General features: G+C 40.5%; 3 protein-coding genes across 3 annotated transcripts in view; 2 read left to right on the top strand and 1 right to left on the bottom strand.

The window, feature by feature from the left end:
• Positions 1-5,700, top strand: part of kpna3 (karyopherin alpha 3 (importin alpha 4)) — a 33,461-nt gene extending 27,761 nt beyond the window's left edge. Inside the window, exons 12-17 of the mRNA XM_006639173.3 lie at positions 352-480; positions 1,110-1,214; positions 1,873-1,944; positions 2,348-2,510; positions 3,110-3,204; positions 3,431-5,700. Of these exons, the coding sequence (XP_006639236.2) occupies positions 352-480; positions 1,110-1,214; positions 1,873-1,944; positions 2,348-2,510; positions 3,110-3,204; positions 3,431-3,529 (663 nt within the window). The 3' untranslated portion in view covers positions 3,530-5,700. The remainder of the gene's footprint in view (positions 1-351; positions 481-1,109; positions 1,215-1,872; positions 1,945-2,347; positions 2,511-3,109; positions 3,205-3,430) is intronic.
• A 4,714-nt stretch (positions 5,701-10,414) lies between these two features.
• On the top strand, positions 10,415-16,172 carry ebpl (EBP like). Its single transcript, XM_006639266.3, has 4 exons — positions 10,415-10,939; positions 11,565-11,634; positions 14,367-14,505; positions 15,262-16,172. The coding sequence occupies exons 1-4, from the start codon at positions 10,754-10,756 to the stop codon at positions 15,494-15,496; spliced, it is 630 nt and encodes a 209-aa protein (XP_006639329.1). The 5' UTR covers positions 10,415-10,753; the 3' UTR covers positions 15,497-16,172.
• A 421-nt stretch (positions 16,173-16,593) lies between these two features.
• arl11 (ADP-ribosylation factor-like 11) lies at positions 16,594-17,969 on the bottom strand. Its single transcript, XM_015364479.2, has one exon. It carries the CDS (start codon positions 17,669-17,671, stop codon positions 17,138-17,140), a length of 534 nt encoding a protein of 177 aa, XP_015219965.1. The 5' UTR covers positions 17,672-17,969; the 3' UTR covers positions 16,594-17,137.
• Between the last annotated feature and the right edge of the window lie 4,795 nt (positions 17,970-22,764).

Here is a 22,764-nt window from a genome sequence, read left to right as displayed (position 1 = left end):
CAGGGTGTAGTGTTATGCGTAGAAATAATTCGGAGGTGTACAGATGTTTAAATGGCTTTAATAAAGTAAATGTATAACATAACACCGATCGCTAAATGGACTGACAGACCGCTCTCCACTCTTTCTCTCCTGACCTCTGACCCCAGAACCCTGTCATGTATGGTATCCCTGCGCACTGTGTTCTAATAAAATAGTGCCATCACCACACACAGGGTACATTTACGTTTGCTTCAGATTGTGTTTTCTTCGTAAGCTAATGTTTTGTGTGTTGTGTTAAACGTGGGACCTTGCAAGCGCAGTCTTGCGTGTTCATGTTACCTGTGTGAAATTTCCATGGGCTCTTTCCTGCAGACTGCTGCGTTGAGGGCAGTGGGGAACATTGTGACTGGCACTGATGAACAGACTCAAGTGGTGTTGAATTGTGATGTGCTCTCACACTTCCCCAACCTGCTAACACACCCGAAAGAGAAGATAAACAAGGTAAGCTGTTGTTCAAGGTAAAGGAACCACTTATGAAGTCCAGGAGCCATTAGTAGGCTTTTTTTCCCCTTTGAGTACATTTCAGGCTGCTTGTCGAGCCTGAGATGAGAGTGGCAAAATTGCTTGTTACATTGCTTTTTGGTTTGAATTAAAGCATTGTAATTCACTTAATTCCCTATACTAAAAAAAGTAGAAAAGGGTTTGTTCTCGAGGACGTGGCACTTGTATTTAGAGTGCAAGGACATATTTCTTCCTTACAGTCTGTTTATACTAAATAAAACTATGCTTAAGGTTTTTTTTGTCGGTATGGAAGTGTGGATCATAGTGGCATAATTTATTAAACCTGAAAGTTGACTTAAGATATTTTGACAGTTGGGTACATTGTTTTGCTGATATTGAATTCTGAATCTTTAAACAGGCTTTTCATCAGTTTCATGTATATTTAAACAGCTTAGGCTCGAAGCAGAGCTCCTCTAGACCTTGTTTAGCAGTAGTAATGTTCAGCTTGTGACCCTGATTGTAAGAAGTCACAGATGACTGCATGATGATGCAAGTGTCTAATTTTTGCTTTTATAACTTAAAATCTCTAGCTATACAATTTATTCTGTTTCTTTGCGTCTGTGGTTTAGGAAGCCGTCTGGTTCCTTTCGAACATCACAGCTGGGAACCAGCAGCAGGTCCAGGCGGTGATAGATGCTGGCTTGATTCCAATGATCATACATCAGCTGGCTAAGGTGCGGTAAGGTCCATTTCAGAAATGCAGTTTGAAACTTTTGTAATTCGTTTTAGCCCCTTTGATATTCGTTGAGTCTTAACTCCACTGGTGTAAGGAATTGAGATTGTTGCCTCGGTCAATTCCGACAAATTCCATGTGGATCGGTGGCTGTCGCAGAGCAGGCTGGAGCTGAGCCTGAAGGGTCGGTACAACCTGTCGCCACTTGTCCAACCATTGCTAACATCCCAGTGGAGGAAGCCTGCCCTCACTTTCATGCCCCTGCAAATGCAGGGATGTGCCCAGCTGAGATCAGTGCCTTCCAGCACGACAGAAACTCCTCACGTCTTGGGAGTGTGACTCATTCCACAACGCCATTCAGTGAGCCATCTTGAAGAGTTTAACCTTCACAGGCACGCCTCGGGCCTGAATTGCCGTGCCAAGGTATTTGCTGGTCTGTCGTGTTCCTGCGCAGACTGTATCCTTTGCCTTTTTTGGTCATGCTGAACAGGCTCATTCCCAGCGCTTATACGTTATAGTGATACAGTCCAAAGCCCCAAGTCATGTTAAGGCATCCTCCCTGGTTTCTGCACCGTCTACCACGCGTTTGGTAGGAGTGTCTGTGGTGATACCGGTGATGACTTCTAGCTCATTTGATGTTTGTTTGTATCTGGACATAGGGGGATTTTGGCACGCAAAAAGAAGCAGCCTGGGCGATTAGTAACCTAACAATAAGCGGAAGGAAAGATCAGGTGAGTTTAACCTTAAGAAATGGCATTTAACCTACTAATTTTCTAAATTTTCTAACTTAGTGCCTAATCATTTCCCCTTTATTCCAAATATATTTTTTCTCTGCTAGAGATTAATTCATTCTCCATTCTGTTTGCTACAGAATAGTTTTTATTTCAGAAGTACACTCATCCCAGTTTAGTATAGTGCACAGATGTCAACATCTGGATGATAACTAGATGATATCTCAAATTATATCAGATGTATGTGTCACTGTCATTCTCAGTCATTTACTTTCTACCTACCCACCAGTGTTGAATTCCTAGGACTGAGCAGTTATTTTTCATGCTTGCGTCCAGAAAGCAGGCAAAATCATGTGCTTTGGATGAGCCAAGGCTGCAGCTGATGTCTTACTCATTTCTCCAGGTGGAGTACCTGGTGCAGCAGAATGTCATCCCTCCGTTCTGCAACCTGCTGTCGGTGAAGGATTCGCAGGTGGTCCAGGTGGTCCTAGACGGGCTGAAAAACATCTTAATTATGGCTGGGGAAGAGGCGAGCACAATAGCTGAAATCATCGAGGAGTGTGGAGGTAAGGTACAGCAGCTGGCAACATTGAGTACAACAGCGAAGGTGTACAACTGGCACACCCAAGCTCGCAAACCCGGTTTCTACCAGGTCCTGTGGGAATATTCTTCCAGAACCTTAACTGCCAAATTAATCGAAACGGAAACAAACAAGACTACTCGTTTTTGCCTGGGTTGACCTTTTTTTTCGTTATATGTGGCTGTGCGCTGCTATTGTCATTTGCATTTACTTCCCAGTAATTCACATTTCATTCCGACACAGGCTTGTAAATACTGTGCATTTTGTCACGTTTTTTTAATGTTAAAACACGTCTGTTTGGTTGTAATGACTCAGGTTGAGTTAGGCTCAACTACATGGAGGCAGCACTGATGAGCACATTGCGTCATCCTGTAAAATCCAGGTGGAATGTTGTTTCTTGCTGTTGGTCAGCTTTTTTTTTTACAGAACTTCTCTGAATGAAATAAAAGCTTTTATTTTTGCATTTGTCTTGGATCCAAGAAGTCTGTTTACACAAGTTAAGATTGCCTAATGTGCCCTAGTTTGCAATAAACATTACCTTTTAAAATGTTTTTGGTTTAAATGCTTTTCTTTTTCTGATTATAGGTCTGGAGAAAATAGAAAATCTGCAGCAGCATGAAAATGAGGACATCTACAAATTAGCATTTGAAATTATTGATCAGTACTTTTCAGGAGATGATGTAAGTGCCAGAGCTGAAAGGAGCACATACTTCATTTGTTTTTGTACTGTCTTGTGCTTTTCCCTTGGCTTTGAGGTGATTTAAGGGTATCTTAATAGGCATTTGCTGAGCTCGTGATTGCATGTTTGGTATTCTTCTTTGGGAGTTACTTTTATCAGCTTAAGGTGTGTGGAAAATGTTTTCCAAATCACTGACATTTTGCTCTTTAATGTCCTTGCTTTTTCAGATTGACGAGGATCCCAGCCTGATTCCTGAGCCTACCCAAGGAGGAACCTTTAATTTTGACCCTGCGTCCAACTTGCAAACCAAGGAGTTCAAATTTTAAGGAAATTGGATGTTTCAGCTGCTCTGCACCTACCAACTTCAAAAACACCACAAGAGATTCACTAACCAGAAAAAAAAATAAAACAAGCACTGAAGGATCAAAGACAATTTGTGCATCTTCAGTCGATGCTTCTACAGTTAAAAAAAGCCTCTTTGTCAGTCACTTTGCAGTTGCCAAAAGTTGCTACCACACAGACTAAGGATTAAGTGTGCATGAATATAAACCCATTTTATTTGCCATCATATCAGTGAAGAAAACAAAATCCCAGCATTTGTGAATGGGTTTTTTTGCCTTTCCTTCCCTGGTATCACATCCTCGCCACCAACTCCAGTAATCACTTTTAAAACCAGTAACCCGTTTTAAGATGTTGAAACTTAAAACTCAGTGTGTGGCAAAATGATATGTGGATTTCGACTGAAAGAGCTTTGAATTTTTTGAGAAGGAAAAGGGGAGAGGGGAGAAGTTCAACATGGATGGACGAACATTGTCATTTGTCGCCACAGCTTTTTTTCATGGAAGAATGAGGTTTTTTTAATGTAAAAAAGACGATGTGAACAAAAAATACTTGTAAGAAATGACACAATTAAGTGGAGAAAAGGTTCATTTTACTTAAATTCTTTCAGAAAAGGACTTTGTAGCATTCATTTTTTTGTAGGTCTGGGGGACGAGAATGAAAAGAAAATTTAAGAATTGAACTCTTCTGTTGGAGCCGACACTTTTGACTGAAATTATCACACTTAATATTGAAGACTGAAGTCCTGCTTGACTACTGATTTCAACCTGTGTTCCTCCTCATTCAAGTAGTCAGCTGCTGTGCATGGTCTTTTGAAATGCAATCTCCGTTAAGCTTTTTAAACTGAAAGCAGGAGTTCTGATTCTGATGTAAAAGTTCTGAGCAGTGTCCTGATAATTCCTCTCCGAATATGTATAACTACCAATCTTGCTTTCAGCTGTTTTTTTTCCTTTTAGGGTTGATTATATATTTTTAGTTTAAATTGAGAGTAAAAAAAGTAGTGACAATGGTTGGATTGTACTGGGTTTAATCTGTGGATCTTCCAAGTTTGCAGTAATTCAGTCTTACGCACACATCAAAACTGTAACCTGTGCTTAATTGTGAAAGGCAGCAATTACAGAGTATTAAAAATTAAAGGAAAAAACTGAATCATGTGGCCCATGACCTTTGCAATACTTTTTTTCAGAAGGTTTCGTGCTACAACTCAATTGTACAAAAGTATATCTTTCCAATTGTCATATATAAGGCTTGTATAAAAGCTGCAGTGGCTGCTAACTGTACATCTGGGATATTCTGCAGAATAATATTGTATTTACTGTTCAAATTAACGGGGAGTTTTGTTTTTAACATGCGTATCGTGATAAAGATGATACCATTATTGGAATGGGTTTTATTGCTGTTGTGACTGGGCATAAATGTCTTCGTCTCCCTGTGCATTTATTTGTAAAGGGATTTAAAAAAGTTGCGTTTGGACTAATGTAGTTATGTTTTGGCTGCTAACTACTGCAAAGATGTCGGATTTGGAATGCAGTCAGAGCTTTCTGGAGTAGCCATTTATAACTGATGAACAAAATCTTTAGCAGGTGTACATTCATGATTTATCTAGACGCCTAGAAAGAGCCACTTTAAAGAGTAGAGTTGTCTTGTATCAGAAATTGATACAAGCTTATGTACATTGCAAGATTTTTACTTGCTAAAGAAACTTGTTTTAAAATGTGACAGATTGCATTTTGGCCTCTGATTATTTATATCTTTTTATAAATTTTAGATTCAATTTCTCTTTAAGGTGGCTCATTGTTTCCTTCAACTCTTGTGCATATTAAAGAATGAGTTGAAATTCATTGTGCCTTTGTTTTTCATTTTCTTAAACTTTTTACATTAAAATACATTTAGCATGGAGTTATTTGAAAAACAGCAATTGAGTGAACACAGAGCAATGGGGCTTTTCTGTAGATTGGCAAAAAATAAATTTGTAGCACTTGACATTGTGTATATATATTCCCTTATGCCCTCTTCACTCCCAATCCTAACTGCGTTCATGTAATTTCTCTGTTTAAGGTTTAATTTAAGTGACATAACATCCGTTCACATTTTCCCTCTTCAGAGCATTGTTTCTGTATTAGTTACACTAACAAAAATAAACTTGCTGTTAGCTCTTTTTCTTAGTGTCCTAATTGACACTGTGGAGTGGGACAGTGTGTGTGTGAGTGGTTAAATGACTCGAGTTTGTATGTCTGATCTGCTTTAGTATTCTGACTTTAATAATAGACTAGCTAGGGGTTTCCCTATTCTAGTTCAGTAGTTTTCACTTTTGCTGCATTCGTTATGAGCAATAATCCACGTGTGTTGAAATATGTAGAATGAGAAAGCCGTGTTGAGATAGTTGTTTGCCTGAGACCCTCATCAAGAGTAAGTATACTATACCTGAGTATTTGTCTGCACAACATAGGTTCTGAACTGTACATTAAGGGCCTTTAAGTTCCTTCCTTGTCTCTTGTTCCTGATTTGTTTGGAATATTCCATTAAATGGATCAGGCTAGATTCTGGTCAAGTGATGCTGTCCAGGGTCCTGATCAAGGTAGCTCTTAAATGTTTTGCAGGATCAGCACTTAGAGAAAGGGGTTTTTATCCAGGTGTCCTCCTCGCTGGATGGGTCTTAGAAAAGAGGAAACTTTCCACCTTCTAATTACAATCTGTAAAATCAACTCGGGCACTGTGGAGTTCTACAATTCTCTGTTCAGTACTTGAGAATAGTACTGTCGTCCAGCTGTGTTTCCAGCTTGTAGCCTGAGCTCTCCAGTTCTTCAGAAGCTGGGCTGGGCGTGGTCAGCACTGGGAAGGAAGCTCAAGGAAAACTAGGTTGCCGCTATAAGTGGGGCTTTTGGAGCCATAGGTGGCTCTCTTGTCCCTGCATCACAGTCTAAGAAAACTGATTCCTCAGTATGATGATTGGAGGCTCTATGTTGTAGGAGGTTGAGTGACCATCTTCAGTTGCAGAATACCATTATTGACTGTTAATGCCAGTGTCCTGCCTGAATCTGGTCTTGTACATTCTGCCCTCTCTGAGATCTCTTATTCTGTGGTGGTCATTTCTCACGTGTTCACCTGATCTGCTGTATAATGGTACTCGATAGCTCTCACAGGTCACCCAAATGGTTGCTCCTCTTTACTGATGTAAGTAAAACGCTTTCACGTTTTCTGTGGGGGGGAAAGGACTATTGTACTTTAGGACTACAGTAGACACAGGCAATTATAATTCCAGACTTCGGTTTGATTTGGTCTACACTGGGAAGTGCTTTCCTGAATGGGGGACTTCGGACTGGAAAACTTTGTAAACCATCTCTTTAGAGCAGTGATCTTAATTTCCTTTCCTATACAGCCTTAGAGTCACGATGCTGGGGCCACGAGCTTTTTTTAAAGGCTTAATTAAATCAGCTAAGTAACTTTATTAGTCATACCTGCAATACCGTCAGGTGCTCATTATGAAATCTGAGTCCCCTGTAAAACCCATAGAGGGTGTGACTTAAACCCATAGAGGGAGTAAGCTTGATTAACTTAAGAGTGATCTGTCATTTATTTTTCCAGGTCATTTATTCTTATCCCTTCCCTCTTGAGTTATCCTTGTATAGTGAGTAAAGTTGGTATACTATAAACATCTTCTGAATACACTTTCCATGCATACTAGAGGAGCATATTGTAAAAGGTTGCATGGCAAGGGAAAATATTTTGCATATGGGAATGACTGCTTTGAGATGATAAGATAAGACTTCAGTGACCCCAAAGGGAAACTGAAGCGTTACAGCAGCACAGCCCAAGAAAAGCAAGACAGACATCAGAATAGGCTACAATTAAAATACAGCATTACAGTAATTAAATAAGTATATTGAATTCAAAATAAAATAGCAAAATATGTGTGCAAAATATGCTAATAGTAACTAAAACAAAAGATGTGCAAAATGTGCATAGGTATGTACAGACTGAAAATACCACAGTATAAACATATTACTGCAGTGTCCAAAAGTACATGAGAGCAACATGCTGGCCATAGATGAGCAGATGAAGGGCTAACAGGCCTAGCCTAGGGCAGTGTTATACACTTCCGGGAGGAAGGACCTGCGGAAACGTTCCCTTGAACACCGTAGCTGGAGCAGTCTGGTGCTAAAGCACTCCGCTGTCTAATAACAGTCCCATGTCCTCAATGTTTCTTTGTAATCAGCATTGAAACATCTAATGATGTGCCCAGTGTGTCACAGGTAGTCTAAACAGAAAAGAACAAGTACCATGCATTTTAACCACCTGTTGGTAACACCTGGAACCACCGACAAAGAAGCACAAGCACACTATTTAAAGGTCATTGTGTAGGATATCTGTATTCCTGATTGAATCAATGTTTATACTTTTGGAACCCTAATCTGGCTTTACTTCTAATCCCAGATCTTATTTACAATACAGATACTGGCAAAAGTAATAGAAATTCCTCAGGACCCATGAAATACACAATTAATACTTCACACATCACATGAAAGAATTAAAGGGCAAAAGAAAAAATAGTTTTTGGGAGACTTCAACTTTCCCAACAAAGGGAAAGACCTAAAGGAATATCAGGAGCAGAAATTGAAATGGTAGACATCTACTGGAGGAAATAATTTTATAGATCTTTCCAACGATCAAGACAGTGAGACAAACAGAGACAGAAAAAAATAGAAGAGTGTCATCATAATATGGTATGTTTCAATTTTGAAGGAATGAAACAGAATAAGAGAAGTAAAATGGAGTGGGATAGATATTAAATCAGTGGAAAATAGATACAAACAATTTTAACAATTGAAACAGATTCTACTTGAATCTTAGAACAAATGTATTCCAAAAGTGAGTTAAAAAGCTAAAAAACAGAATCCTAATAAGGTTCAAGAAACTGATTGAAATAAATGGGGAAAGAAAAGACTTAACAAAATGACTAGAATACAACAGGACACAGTTTAACAAAAATAAATTACAAATACATAAAGGGGTGAGAAAATGGAAATTAACAATTATAGACCAATAAATAAGACTTTTAGTGCATGTAAGGTTATGTAAACAGTTATAAAAACTAAATTACAGGATCACCTACAGTATATGGAATATTATCCTAGGAAATAGCATGGATTCAGAAAATTAAGGTCTTACCAAACCTACTTGTTAGGGTTTCTTTGAGCAAGCAATAACAGTTATAAATATACATAGGGCCTGAAACTGTGGTGAGACTTTCAGAAGGATTTTAAGAAAGATAGGGATATACAATTTATTATGAAATTGTGGTAGGCAGTGGGTATTCAGGTAAGTGGAAGTGTTTGGGTTGAGAATTGGTTATTACTCAAACTGGAGTAATGTACTGTAATTAGTGGAGTACAAAAGGGATTTTTACTGGGGCCACAGCACTTCTCAATTTTTATCAGTGATCTAGACTCCCATGTAGTTAGTAAACTAGTCAAGTGAGCAAGTGATACCAAATTAAGAGAATGAGCAAAAACTGTAGAAGCAGCAGATGAAATTCAAAAAGACTTCAAGGATAAGCAAACACCTGCCAGACGATGTTTGATGCAGACAAGTGCAAGGTTTACAATTATATGCAAGTGTTAGAACTTAAAGTATGAACACATACTGGGGCTTACCGGAATGTTCTACCCTAAGAGACTGAAGGAACAGAACCTGAACAGAGATTACGTAGAGACCTGAAGCCAATACCCTTCCTGTTTCTTTCTGAAACAGCTGGATCGAGTTGCTGTGATCTTTTTCCTGGCCACACGGAATACTTGATAGAACTAATTTTCTTCTGGAAACTCTTCCTGCTCAAGGCTGTTCAGTCAAATTCCAAATGTATGGAGTTTGACTGTCATTCTAATGACAATATAGTTAACGTCTAGTAACATTAGTTTTTACATGAGCCTTGTGGCCAATTTCTTTGATCAAGATTGAAACTACCATTAACTTGGGAATGCTCTACTCATTGACCTGAATATTGGTAACTGTCACCTCACCCAAAACTGCTGTAGAATCACGCCTCTCAGTCTGCAGAAATAACTTGATGCTCTCCCACAAGGAGAGCTTGCTGAAATGTGCCCTTATAATTCTAGTTGCTCTTTGAAAACAGGTCAATTAACTCCCAACCTGAGAGGTATCGCTCTAGTGGCATAGCAGAATGTGGATCAGTAAGGTTCATTGATAAACCAGGGCGACTTCCTGGCCACCATTTTGTGCACTTTTAAATAGACATTCACTCCAATAACTGCTCCGGTGAAAACAAAAAAAACTGCCGGTCATTTACCTCCAAACCTCCAAACAGCTAGGTTATTTTTTTGTGACAGTACAATTTAAATATCGCAATACAGCAGTATGAAGGCATGGCGATGAGCACTACCACTCACGGTTTGATTCCTGCCAGGGGTGGTCTTCTGTACGGAGCTTGTATGTTGTCTCCGTGACTGTCAATAAAATACGGCTCACTCGCTCTACACAAACCAGGGAACGCAAACGCAAAACGGGGAAGCGGAGGTGCATTTAACACTGAAACAGAAGGCACTTCTTTACACACTGGGCTGTGAGAATCTGAAACACACTGCCAGACACCCGGCAGAGACCGATACAGTACCTTGGCTTCTTTCAAGGAAGGATCGTGGTAAATGCATGAGTTGCTAATGAGCTAAGCAGGCTAGACAGACCAAGAGGACCCCTCTCGTTTGCATTTTGTTTAGTTTAGGATCACGAAAATAACAAAAGCTGGTGAAATACCTGAGCTACGAACCAATCCAAGTGAAGCACGACACACACACACCCCGTCATTCTCCGAGCAACAAAAGGCTTGGTGCGACATATACAGCAACAAGAAAAGCGCTCGGAAAAGCAAATGCTCTGAATTATGATTTTCACGTGGATCCAGATAAATATTCGCAATAATCGTAAATTGAAATATATTGCGATACCGTAGTGTCATTGGCCCTGGGCCCATTCTTTATATCCCCCCACCCCTCAGACGTTGCTTGTAAAGTGGGGAGATCCGCGATCAAGCCAATGGCCGGAGTGCGGAGCCGCCGCCGCCGCCAGGCGGGGAGGAGCGAAGGTCCTCACGCCGCGGATCCTCTCTGTTTCAGTGTCCGTCCGGGGCTCTGCCCAGCCCGACCTCCTTTAGAAACGAGCCTGAAATCCTTTATAGCGATAGTCTGCTGAATACCATGTTGTCCGAGTCGGAAGGAGCCCCCGCGCTGCTCACGCCCGTGACCGTGGGCTCCCTGCTGGCCTGCGGCTCGCAGCTCGCAGCCGGGTACGGGCTGGCCCGGCTGATCGGCGGGCGGTGCTGCCGGGCGGACAGATGGGTCTTAATCTGGCTCTTCTATGATGCCATCGTACATTTCACCTTGGTGAGTCCCGGACGTGCAAGAAAACTGAACCCCACGGCTCCTTCCCAGAACAGGAATAAAATGGAGCTCCCGAGTTTAGTGCCTGCCCAAGTTCGGCCACAGGGCAGGCGCGGTAAATTGTAAATTGGTAGTGCGGAAGGATGCAGCGGGCAGTGAATGAATGTTGCGCCTCCTGAACATTTCTGTATCAAGAAGTGATACTAACAGAACAGGCGGTTTTGGGTGTCTTGTTTTGGTTCCAAACGTGATATCCATATCCCTTTTCTGCTCTGCACCGGATTTTTGTCGTTGAGCATTGCCTTTAAAACGAGAGCAACTGAACCGACTGCTGTCCAACGTCCACTTGCTTTTCAGTTTAGTTTGCAACAGTGGTGTAAGTGAATCAAGTGGTGTTCGCAAATACTTAATTCTGCTTAACTTGAAGACGTCAACATGACGATTTTTATTTCGAGTTGATGATTTTTCTTTCGTCAGGTTTCAGAATGTCACCGCTGCTGATTATTTACATATTTCAATATTTAAAATATTTTGGCATTATGGGTATGAAACACTACTTTATACAGGCATTTTTCGTCAGGCCACGTAATATGTGTTGGGTTGTAATTTTAATGTTTCTTTTTTAAAGGAAGGGCCGTTTGTGTACATGTCACTGGTTGGAACAGTGGCCACCTCTGACAATGTCTTTGCCGAGTTGTGTAAGTATCATGCGGGTGTTTTGAATCAGTAGATACTGTCCTACATTATACATATATACATTATCCTATAACGTCTTTATTAATGAAATATTATATAAATATGAAACTGCACTTGTGTACTGCACTTGGTACCTTTGTCGGTTTTACTGACAACTGCTAAGGTTTGAGCAGTGCCCATACACTGCCTTACAAAATTATTCAAAGCGTCTCGTTTTCTGAAATTACAAAGTTGACAGTTTTCTTTTCAACAATGGTCAAACTACCTGGTCAAGGATATTACTGTTGTATTCAAAATCTAAATATTCAAAGGGAAGGATTCTAATTATAAGCAAAAACGAACAAAAATAAATAAATACGTTGATTGCATAAGCATTAAGAGTCTGAACCCAGTATTTGGTGGAAGCACCTTGGACAGCAGCAAGTCTTTTTGGGTGAGTCTCTACTATCTTTGCACACAGGCACGGTTTTTTTTTCCATTGTTCTTTACAACTTTGCTTGGACTCTCTCAAAGTTGTTTGGGGGCCGCTTAAGGACAGCAGTTTTCATGACTTTCTTCAGATTCTCAATAAGATCAAATAACCTTATTGGCTATGTTCAATTTCTTGCATTAGGGATTTGTCTTTTCACATACCCCAGCTTGCTCTCCATGAGACACACAGATAGGAAGAAAAGCTTGGGGTCAGCCATTTATACAGCACCCCAGAGCAGTTGGGGGTAAGGGCCTTGCTCAGGGACCCAGCAGAGTAGGATTCCTCTGCCAGCCATGGGATTTGAACCAGCAACCTTCAAGTCACAGGCACAGATCCTTAGCCTCAGTGCCAACACTCCGCCTGGGATGGGATTCAAGTCTGGTCTTTGAATGGGAGGTTCCAGACTTGAGCAGGGTTTTCCCCTACGATTTCCCTATATTCAAGTTCTAATCCATTTTCCCTCCGTTTTGAGAAGTCCCAGCTAAGGAGAAGCGACTCATGAACACAGTGCAGCCAGCACCGTGCTTGATGGTAGGAATGGTGTTGTGACTGGTTGATGCACCGTACTGAGTCTGCACTGAATGTAATGCTTTGCATTTGGGCCCAGACTTTCCAGTTTTATCTTTTGCCACATGCGTGTCGTATCACGTAGGTGCTTTGTTGCAAACCCCATGTGGGATTTTTTTTTGTCAGTTTCATACAGCCCCCCCCCCAGTGCCCTGCTTACCCTGTGGCTGAGTCTGAAGTCACAATGCAACTGCAATTCACTTTCTGCTTTATTATCCTCTGGGGGAAATTTGTTTTACAGCACAGTCCAATACAACAATACGACAAGGAAGACAAACATGACCAATAGAGAAGGATTGTATACAAAATATGATAGTTATTTGACCTTGTTTGAGAGAGATATTACGGCGGCGATGAAAGATGTCCTTAGTCTGGTACTTTATACCTGGGGGCACAGAGGCAGCTCACAGATGGGAGTAGTGCACATTCACAATGGAGGGGGCGAGACACACTGAGACACACCCCTTTCATTTTTTTCATGATTGAGTAGTCTGTGCTCACTGGGATCCTCAGAAACGTCAATATTTACCCTCCTCCTTATCTGTGCTTTTCAATAACCTCATCCCCGACTTGCTTTGAAAGCTCATTAGTTTTCATGCTTGAAGTCTTGCTTGAAATGTACTACCTGAACAGGGAACCTCACAGAGACATTTGTGTTTGTTCTAATTTAATGAGAACCCTTATTATTGCGCACAGAGGCCCCTCAGCTAGTTGTGTGGCTTGATACGGTATGTTTGTGTACCTAGGGTTTGTATGCTTGTGCAAATCGTGACTCTCCCATTTTTCTTTTATATTAATTATTTACAGATTTTTCATTTTTTTAGTTTTGAATGTACGCCTTAGAATTGCCGCTGCAGTGTGACGACTGCAAGCAGAAAATGTGACGCCTGCAATGATCGGAATTCGTTTGCAAGACCCAGCATTTGGCTGTTGACAAGGCGCAAACCGCCACATTAAGCCTCGTTATAGAGAGACCTCTAGTGGCGAGACATGGTTATAGACGTCATGGGGTTACTTCATACCTGGAAAAGCCGAACAAAAAATGCAATTGCAGTCAATTTTCATTTCGGAGAGAAATATTCATCTCATTAATGGACAACCTTTTGTCAACAAACGTGATAGCCTTAATATGAAAAAAAAATCACAGCTTTGCTTGTTTTTCCATGATAATCAAACAGATCCTTGGTGCTTAACACTGAGCAAACATCAAAAGCTTATACCTGAATAAATTATAATGAAGGATTGGGTACAATCCATTTTCCCAATGCTTATTTCCAGAGAGACTTATACATATTATATATACAGTATATGACATTACACTTGATAAAACTGATTGAAGTACCTTGTATGCAACTTGTGTTTTAGCTGGGATTTGAACCAACAGCCTTCTTATTAGAAAGCCAGAGCTCAGAACCACAATGATGCACTGGTAATCCTCTCCCAGCCCCTTAATCATACAGGAAGGACAATCCACAGCTTGTAGCAATGCCACCCTCCTGCACCCTGAACCCTGCACGTGTGACTGGCTTCACTTCAAACCTGCTGCGTAGCTCAAGTTCCAGCAGCAGAACCTGAGCACATTGCCTGCTCTCTTGTGATATGTGCCACTTGTGCAGCATTGCTCCTGCCTGCGAGGTGAGCAGACCCAGGAGTTCATGACCTTTAAACTGATTTTTTTTCTGTCGTCATCAACAGGGAAGGAATATGGAAAAGCAGATGAGAGGTGGCTCCATTCGGATCCCACAATCGTGTCCCTGGAGTTGCTCACTGTGGTGTTAGATGGCTTCCTAGCAGTGGTTCTCATTTATGCCATAGTCAAGGATAAACACTACAGGTGACTGAAGCACATTCTTTCTTTTAAAGCATTACTGAAATACTACGAGTCTGAGAACTGCCCTGTCAAAAAAACAACAAGATTAAGTTCCCCTGAAATATTTGTACCTGAGTAAATTATTTATTACCTGACGAAGGCTCCTTCCTATTAAGGGTTGAGACAACCTGGAGCTCCTAAGGCACCAAGAAGACCCCACCCTGCGTGGGATATGAGTTAGAATTATAAATATATCGAACATGCATCAAATTACTAAGTCCTTTAAGAAAAAAAGTGTTTTGTGGTAGTTTTGTAAGAAGGCCTCGCCTATAGTCGAAGTTTCAAGACTGTTTATAACTCCTTAGTTACTAACTCCTTAGTTACTCTGTTGTGTGTGTGTGGGGTGTCTCTGGGCACAACGTCGCTTTTAGCCAAATTACAGTTCAAAATGTAATGGTGTTTCATTTGAAATTGTTTATTTTGAGTTGTGTACTAGGCTTCGTCTTCCTCTGTTATTGCCTCTGTAAATTTACCTTTCTACTCCAGTAAAAGCAGTTTTACGAGCCCTCTCAAAGCTACTAGTTATAATTGAGGGTGTGTGGCTAGTTGTTGCACGGTATTCTGAAGTCCACAGCTAAGAACAATGCATTGAATTTCATTTACAACCCAGATCTACTGTACATACACATTGCAACTCTTTCCAGAAGCTTTTCCCTCCTAGAAATCATTAGCAAAGACAAACAAGTCAGCCTGTGTAAACTTGGTCTTTGTCCCTCTCAGGCACTTCATCCAGATCACCTTGTGTGTCTGTGAGCTGTACGGAGGCTGGATGACCTTCTGTCCTGACTGGCTGGTTGGCAGCCCCAATCTAAATACCAGCAACTGGCTTTTCCTCTGGGTGTACCTGGTCTTCTTTAATGGGATCTGGGTGGTTGTGCCAGGACTCCTGTTGTGGCAGTCATGGATGGCACTTCAAAGAACTCACACGCAGCTGGCGGAGAAGAAGGTGAAATAGACTTGTGTCTTTATAGTTCAACAGTCAGAGGGAGCAAACACTGTACTTAAGTCTGAAACCATGCTGTGGCTTAGCTGAAGACCCGGCCCAATGATGGAGATGTCATTAGTTCAGCATCTTAAAGCAGCTCTCACTTCCTGTATCTGGGTGGATGACATGAGCATACGCGTTGTTGGATCATATGCACTTGACTTCAGAAAGCTCGACTGCAGAGCATTTGAAATCTCTTTGTCATTTCAATACTTTAAGCACTTCTAAAGCTTCCCATAATCTTCTTCAGCAGTACTTAATTTTCTTTCAGTAAAGGAAGAAAATAATACAGAAAGAAGATGCTACAACACTACAGTATCGGTACTGTTCATGAGAACAGCAAAGAAACATCAATAAAATATCCAAAATACATGTGTTACATTTCTGAGAGAATATTCGTGATGCATTCCTGTGAACCTTTAAACAAATAAAGATGAAAGAAATCTTCAGAACTCTCAAAATCATACAGAGTAATTATGAACAAATGTTTTTCCAGAAAGTGTTTCATCCTGACTAAGAATCACTACAGGGTACCTCAGCACTGTTAAAATTCGGTTTCAGGCAGAGTAGGAAGTCTCTGTGACTTTAAATGTACAGACAATGGTATTTCTCACTACTGAAATAAATGCAAATGGTAATATTTCAAGATCAGTAACAATTTTTTTCACCACTTTTTGCTTTGTGAGTTATATTACACAGCTTCATAAGAGAAGGAACTGGAAGCTGTCTTGATGACTAAGACCTTGAGGTTATAGGTTCCTGTAAATTGAGAAAATGTATCCAGTTTGTAGTTATAAGTTAAATGCAAACATGACACTCTTCCAGCAGGCTAGCCTTTATTCTTCATGTTTGAAAACTATAAATTGATGAATCACTGCTGAACTGGGAAAGCCCATGGCTCTCTGTTTCACACCTGCCTGAGAGATCTAAGAGCAGGTGTCTTTCACTGTGTTGGAGAGCTGGCTTGGATGCCATAGTCACTGTGTAGCTATAGGCAGGTGTCACCGACATCCTGATGCAGTAGCACAATCCTTAGGAAAGTTTTATAAATAGGTATCCAACATGCGTCCTTTTAAAATACAATTTATTGTTAAAACACTGCATCATTAAATAATATACAAATAACAGGATGGCAATAACAATGAAATTATTTTTTTCACTGTGAATATACACATCTTGATGCCTGCACAACAAAGTACATATACAATAGATGAAACAGCACTGTAACAATCGAGACATTTTTGGCTCCTTAGTGGATTGCACACTGAATTAATTTGATGCCGGGGAGCCTAAGGTTGCTATTGCATTCAAATTTGATTTAAACTTACTTCGTTGTAGACTGCACGGTGTGTGAAAAATCCAAGAGTTTTCCTTAAAAAGCAGAATCTCACCTTTCTAGAGCTGTTGTCTGTGTGAGCTGCAATTTGTGAGCTTTACTGCTGTTTGTTTCTCAGTCCGGCTCTGGTTCTGAATGAGGAAGATAAGAAACAAACCCCCTGGCCACTAGGAAGCTCTGACACATGTCTTTCTGGACACAAAATGGTGAAAGGAAAGCCTAGGATTGAAAAACCTCAGTGTCACATCCTTCACTGCAGATGAAGCTGTTGCTCGCTACCGTTCTTTAATGCGCTTGGCCAATGAGAGTAAAGCCTGTTGGAGCCCAAGCCCTGTGTAGGCACTACATGCCTGGATCTCCCAGTCAGTGTCCTCGTAGCTGGAGAGCTCCAGCTTGTTGGAAATCTCGCGGATGCTCAGCGACTGGGGAAGCTCCTTCTTGTTAGCCAGGACCAGCAGGGGGACCCCCTTCATGTTGTCGTCCTTCATGATTTTCCTCAGGACCGCTTTAGCCTGGTCTAGCCTGGAGCTGTCAGCGCTGTCCACCACGAACACCAGCGCGTCGCAGTCTTCCAGGTAGTGCTTCCAGTTGGGCCTCATGCTGTCCTGCCCTCCAACGTCCCAGATAGTCAAGGTTGTCTTGTGGGCCAGCTCCAGCATCTCTACATTAAAGCCGATAGTGGGTGAGGTCTCCACTGCCAGGTCATCCTTAAGCTTGTACAGCAGAGTGGACTTGCCTGAGGAGTCAAGGCCCAGGAGCAGAACGCTGGCTGGTTTTGTCTGATAACGTTTGGAGATGGCCGATCCCATTGTGAGTGCAGCTCTCAGGCCAGAGACTGAGCAGACTTCTCTTCCTGTTACTCAATAAAAACACAGCCCTTATTGCAACACCAGACTTCACGCTGCACGGCGTCACGCGCTGAGGTGTCAGAAACCAGTCCTCTGCTTTGCTCGAACAGGAAGACTCTGAGCTTTTCCTCTTATCTCACCTGACCTCGGTGCTGTATGTTTGTTTTGCCATCAGATTGCGAAGTGAGATGCAAAGCAGAGAAAATGAACGTGGGCGGAACATGCGAGTGTACGGTGTTTTATCTGCGTTGTGCCATGCAGAGACGGGTGCCTCTGATCCCAGTCATTCATACAGTAAACACCCAGCACCACACCTGCTTAGCAATCAATGGTCCCCTGGTCCTTCAGATCTTATCGTTGCATGCTGTCATCTCTTTAAAGGGGAGTTTCTGTTTCCTCGTGTCTTTCTTTCTTTTTCTTTCATTATTTAAAGGTTGGAATCTGCTAATTTGTATGGTAAAAATATACAGAAGAAACCCCCGGACATTCGACTTTCCTTTTTTTGTGTTTGTAGCCTAGTAACAAAACTAATTCCTCGTTACCTGGACATTAGGTGAATGCATGTTATTGGCTACAGTAAAGTCAACAGGTAAAACAGTCACTGCTAGTGAAATTAGAAGAACTGTATATAGAACTAAAGTTTGCTTTTTTTTCCCTCGCAGCAGGCATTATTATTTGTGTATTTGTTCTAATAGCTATTGTTTCAGCTCATTAAATAATTTACTGAAGCACATCAGCAGTTTTTTTTTTAAGGGAAGAAATTTTCCCGAAAGAGATTTTTCTGAAAGTCAGTAGTGGAATATTTACCCCTGAACACAGCAGAGAAAGGTTCTCCAATTCTGGACCTAGAGGGTCTTTGTATTTGCAAATTTTATAACTTTCTGAAAGGGATAATTTAGGGCATTTAGAGCTGAGATGTAATGAATACATGTATTATACACCTCTGTGACAGAGATTTTCTGAAAGTCATTTGTCTGCACTTGAAACTTGAAGACTAACCTTTTCTTTGTAGTGGGATGCTTCATTAATTTGAGAGTTTAGGATTAAGAGCAAAGAAGATCACTAAGCAACCAGAAGCAGGTATGACAGAGTTTCTAAATTATTTGTTTCCACAGGAATGGGAGTTCATTTTCATTAGGACTCGTTAAGACAGGGTGCATTTTAAAATTGGGCTTAAACTAGAAAAAGTTAATTAACTTAAAGTTAAATAAGTATAACACCTTAACTTAGATGAAAACTAGCGCTTAATGGCTATGTGCCATTAACTTGTAATAGTGTGTGGCTGTTCATTTTTTCTGATGTGGATCAGATCCAGTGAAGTGAACAACTAATCAACCTTACAGCTTTATTCTAGTGGGTCATTGGGAATTATGATTTCATTTATGATTTATTAACATAAACGTCTAATCAGAAAAGTCACTATCATATTATTAACTGCAATAAATTGCAATAAACTAGATAAGAAATATCAATATGATGTGACTTGTTGATTAGCACTACTGCATCAAAGCTTCAATGTTATAGGTTTGAATCACTGGACTCCTTCTGTGTGGAGTCTGCATGTTTTCTCCATGTTCGTGTGGGTTTCTGTTGTTTGCTCTAGTTTCTATGGTCTGAAAGACATATGGGAGGTGGTAGATTGTTAACTCTAAATGGATTTAGTACTTGAGAGCATTTGTTCCCAGTCCAACTAGTACTGAAAATGGAACTGACTTTAAAGAAATGGAACCAGGTGTCACCTTTTTAATGTTTTGGACCTAGAAGGCCCCAACTCTCCTACAGACAATTACTAGATTGTGGGGTTCTAAAGACATGACACAATTTACATTTTAATTGGATCATCTACACAAAGTGAGTCTTTAAAATTAATTTAGAGAGCATTTAAAACAAGGAACTCAACACATTTCAGACCAGAGATCTCTAATTAAGCAGTCTGCTAGCTTAATAGATCAATAATTTACAACTGTTTTGTGATCACCAGAAAACACCTATACACCCTGACATCACTTCTGGTAGGATTCCAGCAATCTATTGCTAAATCACAGGCAAGTAACCATGAAAGGAGTATTAGAGGTGTATTTCTGCCAACCTTTGCCCTCTCATGGTGATACTACTGAACTAACGGCAAAGCTACACACAAAGGAAGTCGCTCAGCTGTGTGTGACTGTATGATGGGCTCAAGATTATTGACTGGGAGTGCACCTGGTCACTCCCTGACAACAATCAATAAGCATTGTAATTCTCATCGTCATTTATTATCAAGTCATATTGCTGTCGGTCTCCTGCCAAGCCTTCTCCATTAGCAAGGAATCCTCTGCAATTCCATGGAACTAAAAAATGATTTGACATCGTTTGGTTCTTACCAATCTCATTGAAACAGCTGAATTCAAAGTGAAGAATGTTAGATGTGAATCTAAATATATTCCTGCAGGGTAAGCAGGGACATTAAAAAGTAAATTCTGTTTGCGATTTTATAACAGCCTTATGGGCTTCTGAGAGATGTTTTTGGATGTGTTTTTTTATCTTTCTTGATCATTTTGAAAAAGAAACTACAGCACTTGCTCCACATATGAATGCTGCAGTGTTTCTTTATGAGGTTCAGGGATCTTTTTGAGTGTAGCTCAAAATCCACAGCCAACATCAATAACAACAGAAAACAACTTTAGGGACTGTGTTTGATCATCATTCTGTCCATCTCTCCATAACAAGCAAGTCTCCCATGTTTGTGAAGGGTTGCAGGAAACTGGAATATTATCTTGCAAGTGTTGGATGCAAAGCAGAACTGTTTTCAGCAGCACCCTAAAATGAAAAATAACAGAATCCAGAAGGAAGTGGTTAATTAAGAAATCACTAACACCACTAGTTTGGTAATATTCAAAGGATGTTTCTCAATGACAGGACTTTTAAGCAACACTAGCTAGCCAGCTGTTTCACTCTGCAACTCACGACTGGCAACCCCCTGAAGCTCAACTAGTGTGAGCCTGGTCAGTACCTGGATGGGAGGCCTCCTGGGAAAAACTAAGGTTGCTGCTATGAGAGGTGTTAGTGGGGCCAGTAGGGGGCGCTCACCCTGCAGTCTGTGTGGGTCAGAATGCTCCAGTATAGTGACAGGGATGCTATACTATAAAAAGATGCTGTTCTTCGGATGAGATGTAAAACCAACGTCCTGACTCTCTGTGGTCATTAAAAATCCCAGGGCGTTTCTTGAAAACAGGAAGGATGTTACCCTGGTGTCCTGCCAGATTTCCCCCTGGCCTTTACCAATCCTGCCCTCCTAATAATCCCCATTTATGAATTCACTCCATTCTTCTCCCCACCAATAGCTGGTGTGTGGTGAGTGTTCTGGCACACTCTGGCTGTCATCGCATCATCCAGGTGGGGCTGCACATTGGTGGTGGAGGGGAGTCCCCATTACCTGTAAAGCGCTTTGAGTGGAGTTTTCATAAAAACGATATGTAAGTGTAAGAGATTATGATCAAAACAATAATTTACATAGGCAAGAATTTAAATGCTTGATAATTTGCCCGATGATCAATGCTATTCGTTTTTTTGTGTTTGTATTTTTATTTGTCTGTGCTGACACTATTTGTCAACGGTACTTGACAAAAAAAATTAACTATCGATTATTTGATACTCGATTGTTCACCCTTGCAACACCAAAGTGGTTGCGCCACACAAAACGCACAGATGACTAGTGGTATCAGGTAATTGAAAGCTTCTACATATGGTTTTAAAGGAAAATAAGATATAATTTAAAGGACAGCACATAACAAAGAACACTTTTAGCCCTTTCTTATTGTAGTGCTTTTTTAACCTTTCTTATTGAACTCCAGTTCAGCAGAATTTATTAATACATTGTAAATGAATACATAATTATTTATAAGTAAAAAATAAGTTATCGCAGAAACTAAGGAATAAGGATTAGTTTTAAATGAGATTGTGTCACATAGACCAAAACTGCAACACTCAGGCTGGTGCTGAAACGCTCTTCACCTTTTTAACTATAACATTTCGTTTCGTCTAAAACCCCATCTCAATTAGCCCGCGGTATGCATTGGGTAACTATGCTGCCTCCCAGCGTGTGGCACTAGGCTCCAGATCTGTGATCTGGGGTGCTATCAGCGCGAGTGTTGTGTTTGCATGGGTTTCTTTAGGGGAACTTTGTACCGCCCTGCACCCACATACGGCTTTTGTATTAGCAAAAACAAAAAAAAATATTACAGCTCTTGATATACACAAACTTAAAAGCGTGCAATACACATCACTTCTTACAATCGCCGGCAAATTTCTAGCAGACAGAACTTTCTACTGGCCGTTTGAGTCGTGAACACGAGCCTTTCAGTTTTACAATTTGCACCTTAACAGGGCCTTGACTGGTGGGAATATTTTTTTATTTATTTTTTTAATTAAACGTATAAAGAATTTACAAATACAAATACAACCAGAGGATCAGAAACAAGTACAATTGAAAAAAAACACTTAACTGCCAGAAGTAATTCAGTAAATTATGTGATCAAATTGTATTTTTTACATATATCAGATGTTTTCCTAGCTTTAGCATTTTTCAGGTTTTTTTATAGAATTTAAATAGTATTTCAACTCCACCTCAAAAGTACTAAAAAGGGGAGTATTAGACCATTTTAATTTATGAATGTGAAATTTACCCAGAATGACTAATAAATTTACTATAAATAAATGCCCCTTTTCCAGATTTTCTATTAAATAGTACAATAAAATATCAAAATCCTTAAATCTAAAAAGCACCTTTAACTGCCTACAAACAAAACTCTCACAAGTCCAACCAAAACTTCACAAACATAACACCTAACAAATAATTGCACCAAAGATTCCCGACAAAAAGCACACAAATCATCCTGCTCATGCTTAAATGTTGAGAGCACTAATTTAACTGGATAAAACTTGACTGGTGTGAAGAGAGAAGCGTGTCTGTGTCGGCGTGTGACCCGCGATGGACAGCGACCCCCCAGGATAGACTAACTTCCCCGCAACCCGTAGACAAAGGTTAGAAAATGGAGTGTTATTTAGCAGCGATC

Source organism: Lepisosteus oculatus, chromosome 15, assembly GCF_040954835.1.
Source record: "Lepisosteus oculatus isolate fLepOcu1 chromosome 15, fLepOcu1.hap2, whole genome shotgun sequence".
In the NCBI taxonomy this organism is placed as follows: Eukaryota; Metazoa; Chordata; class Actinopteri; order Semionotiformes; family Lepisosteidae; genus Lepisosteus; species Lepisosteus oculatus.
Note: the sequence above shows the minus strand (reverse complement) of the source record. Positions and strands in the feature narration are given on the sequence as shown.

Excerpts from the sequence above, each read along its gene's own strand:
- ebpl (XM_006639266.3), top strand. The coding sequence starts at position 10,754 with ATGTTGTCCGAGTCGGAAGGAGCCCCCGCGCTGCTCACGCCCGTGACC. Across the intron at positions 10,940-11,564 it reads CCATCGTACATTTCACCTTG|GAAGGGCCGTTTGTGTACAT; the intron begins GTGAGTCCCGGA and ends TCTTTTTTAAAG. Across the intron at positions 11,635-14,366 it reads CAATGTCTTTGCCGAGTTGT|GGAAGGAATATGGAAAAGCA; the intron begins GTAAGTATCATG and ends CGTCATCAACAG.
- arl11 (XM_015364479.2), bottom strand. The coding sequence starts at position 17,671 with ATGGGATCGGCCATCTCCAAACGTTATCAGACAAAACCAGCCAGCGTT.